This window comes from Amblyomma mixtum, chromosome 2 (genome assembly GCF_055824585.1).
Source record: "Amblyomma mixtum isolate Tamu chromosome 2, ASM5582458v1, whole genome shotgun sequence".
Taxonomy (NCBI): domain Eukaryota; kingdom Metazoa; phylum Arthropoda; class Arachnida; order Ixodida; family Ixodidae; genus Amblyomma; species Amblyomma mixtum.
Window position 1 is genome coordinate 150,302,475 of NC_143013.1, and position 4,257 is coordinate 150,306,731.

The 4,257-nt window shown below is 45.7% G+C and overlaps 1 protein-coding gene across 1 annotated transcript; it reads right to left on the reverse strand.

The window, feature by feature from the left end:
- Positions 1-226: 226 nt before the first annotated feature.
- Positions 227-2,894, reverse strand: LOC149361257 (uncharacterized). Its single transcript, XM_089569486.1, has 2 exons — positions 2,865-2,894; positions 227-688 (listed from the first exon to the last, which is right to left on the reverse strand). The coding sequence occupies exons 1-2, from the start codon at positions 2,874-2,876 to the stop codon at positions 227-229; spliced, it is 474 nt and encodes a 157-aa protein (XP_089425612.1). The 5' UTR covers positions 2,877-2,894.
- Between the last annotated feature and the right edge of the window lie 1,363 nt (positions 2,895-4,257).

A 4,257-nucleotide genomic window follows, 5' to 3' on the forward strand; every position in this document is an offset into this window, starting at 1 on the left:
CAAGACAAACAACATAGTAGTTTTCCAATGCTGCAAAGACGATGACTCTTCATTGTGTTGAGAAATTCCAGGAGCGCGCACATCGTAAATCCCATGAAGGAGTCGCTGGAGTTTGATGGAGAATTTCAACAGTGGTATCTTTGTACATCGCCTGTATGATATTGCATAATTCCGTTGTTAGGGATTACAAATTTGCCTCCCGACGTTTCTGTTGAATTATCAGCGATCAGCCCTTGTAGCCATAACCACCGTATCCACCATAGCCGCCACCGTAGCCTAGACCGCCTCCGTAGCCCAGACCGCCTCCATAGCCCAGTCCGCCCCCGTATCCGGCGCCGAGTCCTAGTCCTCCGCCGAGACCGGAGTGGGCAAGGAGCGCTCCTCCGCCGCTGACCTTGTTGACATGATGCACCGTCCTGACAACGAAAGCAGGACCTGCCACAGCCTTCGCAAATCCAGGTCCGCCTGAGAGAAGTGCGACACTGCTGCCGATGCCAGCGCCGCCAACACCACCCAAGCCGCCAATGCCGCCGAAGCCACCTAGCCCTCCATATCCTAGGCCTCCGTATCCAAGGCCTCCATAGCCGAGACCTCCGTACCCTAGGCCTCCATAGCCCAGTCCACCGTAGCCAACCTTCCCACCAGCGAAGGCAGTGGTCAGCACCAGAAGGAGGACGAGGGGTGTAACCTGTGCAACGTTTATCAGAAAAAGATTAAAGCATTTTCTGAGCATCCACTTTTTTCTGTACGAAGCACTTTCAGTACAAAAAAATGGAAATTGCGCATCAGCCGTTTCGAGGGAATTCGTTGCTTAGACCTAAAGGAAGAGAAGGAATCATGGGGTTAGAATTTATTGGGATTTCTCGTTAGCAAAAACAAAGCAAGGTCGAAATATTGAAGAAAATGAACTTTTCTTAAACGGACTCATCACTCTTCGGCGCTCTAGCTATCCTCATGCGTAATGCAGAGCAGAAAGGAAAGTTTCTTTCCTAAAGCAGAGCCGCAGCAGCCGAATTCTCCATCTTGCGTATTATGCCAGCATGCACACTGTAGCAGTAGAATAGAATACCACGAAAAGCTTTTCCCAAGTCACCCGTGTTATGAATTTCCCCACTGAGGCGCGCTCCTCATCATTATGGCCGCGCTCTGTCTTGAGCGCGTCCGTAGAGCGCGAAGCGTCTCAATGGTATTTTTTTTTCATTTTTGGACTGCCTAATTAGTAGTCGCGCAGGTATTTGTTGTGGAAATATTTAAAGGCACGAAATTTACGGTTGCGCTGATTAAGAAAATTGCCCATGTTTCCGGATGTCTAGCGAGAGATGAAGGAAAGGTAGTTTTTTGTACGTCAACATCGTAAGCTCGCTATGTAAAGTCCACAACAAAGACCTCCCCAGTGAATGTCACTTGGTCTTCACCACTGTTACCTACGGTCACCGAATGTCTGAATATTGATTATCTCAGCTCCAGATGTGACATTCCACCGTCCGCTGGCCCTTTTATGCAAATCTGCGAGTGAAATTCATTACCCTCAAGAACAGTCTGCTATATTCGCTCGCACCCATTTTGTGCATTCTTCTTAATTTCACGCACAATATGGCTTCCTTATGCATGTTCTTTTACACATTTTTTTTTCCGACGCCTGAACTCTCGTTTTCTATTCACTAGAGCATATATCTGCCCTCAATTTTTTAAAGACCTTTTCCTATCGTCTATATCATTACCGGCGTGCAATTCTGTAATTTCATGTTTTTAGGTGCCTCAGAGTACCTCTTCGAAAGGCCTTCGATTTATTTGTTACTGAGCTCATAATTTCACTTCCTATATGTAGACCTGCGGTGACTCCTTCTTCCTTGGTCTAGATTGATGCATTTCGCTGACCACTTCCATGACCTCGCTTTCTATTATAAATCGTTGAATTTTACCACGCGGCGGTGACGATGAACTTATTTTCCTTTTTATTCGCTTCATATTCCTTTATTGTCCTACAGTTCCGCTTTGTGTGTATATCTTCCGAATGATGCATGCTGATTCTTGACCAGGGAAACTAAACTGAGCAATTTCGTAAGCCGGTCAGTGGTTAATGAATTTCGCCATTTTAAGTTCTCAGTCCAGCCCACAAATACATGATGTGGATATGCAGACAATAGTATTGCTTTGCTTCGCTGCGGCGAGCGTAGAGGAAGCAGAGCAGCTTGAGGCGCGCAAGGACTCAGCTGCGTGTAAGCCCGACTCTGATTTCTCTCTGGCTGCCCATCATGGCTGAGGTTTCTGTAGTAGATACTGACATGTAGGAGATACTGACGCCTAAACACCTCCTACAACTCACACGAAGTTCAGGTAAGAGGAACGAGTTTGTTTACCTGGCATGTCAGGGAATCGCGAACGCCTGAGAGGGGTCAGTGTTTTTGGTAGATTAAGCTTAGTCGTCGTTTCGTCTCAAGGTCATGTTCCTCTGGCTTCACATGGTTATAAAAAATTACTCTACCTCCTGTGGTGCAACTGTCCAATTAATTTCCACCTAATAGGCATATAAAAGGCTGATAGCGAAGCCAGCCGGAGGTATGCCAACAACGTGTTAAAATCTACGAACACACTTGTAAAAGGACAAGGCAGGCATTATGGGGATATGTGCAAAATGCCATCAGCCATTCGACCTCAAGAGGATCAAATTAAGAAGAAGAGGCATCAGGAAATGGCAATCACTTGTGTCAACGGTGCAAACTAAAAAAAAACACACGAGCTACTAGAAGAGTTATTTTGCCACACTTAAAATGAATTATTTTCCTAGTTGACTGTTTCCTCGGGATACCAAATCAAATTCAATTAAAAATGAAAGTGACACTTCAGGCCGCCAGTTCTCTTACCACAGCGTGCATCTTCGGTCTTCCTGCACACAGTACTGCGTGAGAGAATGGTAAAGGCTTTGTGGCGCCCAGTTTATATACGTTACAGGACCAGCCTTTTCTGGAGGAGAAAAACCAGTAACAGATTGGGTTCGCCGAACTACAGTCGGTAAAATCAAAAGAAACGGGCACTCACGGAGCAGAAATGCGCGCATTATCGCTACGTGGTGGCACGCGTTACAGTTGTCTCCTTATGCTTTCCCGGGTTCGCAACGAGACCACTTTCCCGAGAAATAGTAGGGTCTAACCGGAATCGCGAAGCACTTTAGAAAGAGGCTTTCCTTCCGATTTATCCGCAGCTATTTAGGAAAGAAGCTTCGGACGCAAAATAGACGCTCGTTCAGTTCCGAAAAAAGAACTATGCGCCACCTCCCTTTTACGCAGGTTAAGCGTACTTTGAAGGAAACCTATCGTTGATCTAAGCAGTAGTCCGGAGGAGTGTACTAAGTTTAACTTAGCGAGATAAAAAATCTTTGAGCGTAGGTTACGGTGAACGTATGAAATGATGCTTTTCTCATAGAGGCACTGTTTCGTGAACATTACAGCCAGTTGAATGACGAACTGTTTATGAAGTTATAATAAAGCAGCATCAAATGTTGTTATAAGTAGCTATCTCCCTGGGAGTAATCTGGAGGTCTTGCCGTCTCAGAATTCGCGCTAACTAAACATCATATTGTGTAAAAGTGTGTTCTAAAGACTGCAAATGCTTAGACTCCCGATGAGACACTTTGGTTATGAGTGAAACATTATTGGAGGGCTCCAATTTACTTTAGACTACCGGTAGTTCCTTACGTGAGCTTGTTTATACCGCACAGCACATAGACACATTTCGCATTGACCAAAAGACGGCCGGCACTGCCCGAATAGATCCATAGACCTTTTGACCAGCAGTCGAATACCAAAATCACTGAGTCATCACTGCGGGTCATACCTGGGTTCATCGAGGCCAGACAATCTATACCAGAAAACTTAATGTAATAATGATAAGCTGTGTAGACGGAGAAGCATTTAAAATATTAAAATCGAATACAGAATATTAAAATCGAATACAGAATATATATATTTTCTACACACACACACACACACACACACACACACACACACACACACACACACACACACACACACACACACACACACACACACGCACGCGCGCGCGCGCGCGCGCGCACGCACACGCACGCACGCACGCACGCGCACACACACATGCACACACATTAAATGGAAAAAAGTAATGAAGTACCCACTCAAAGGCACTGAAAAGTAGAGCCTTTAGGGGTTTTCTGTGATGTCATTCGTCGGATTTGAGTGCTGGGCCCGCCTCTCTATAATGATGAAGCGAACGTGAGTACGC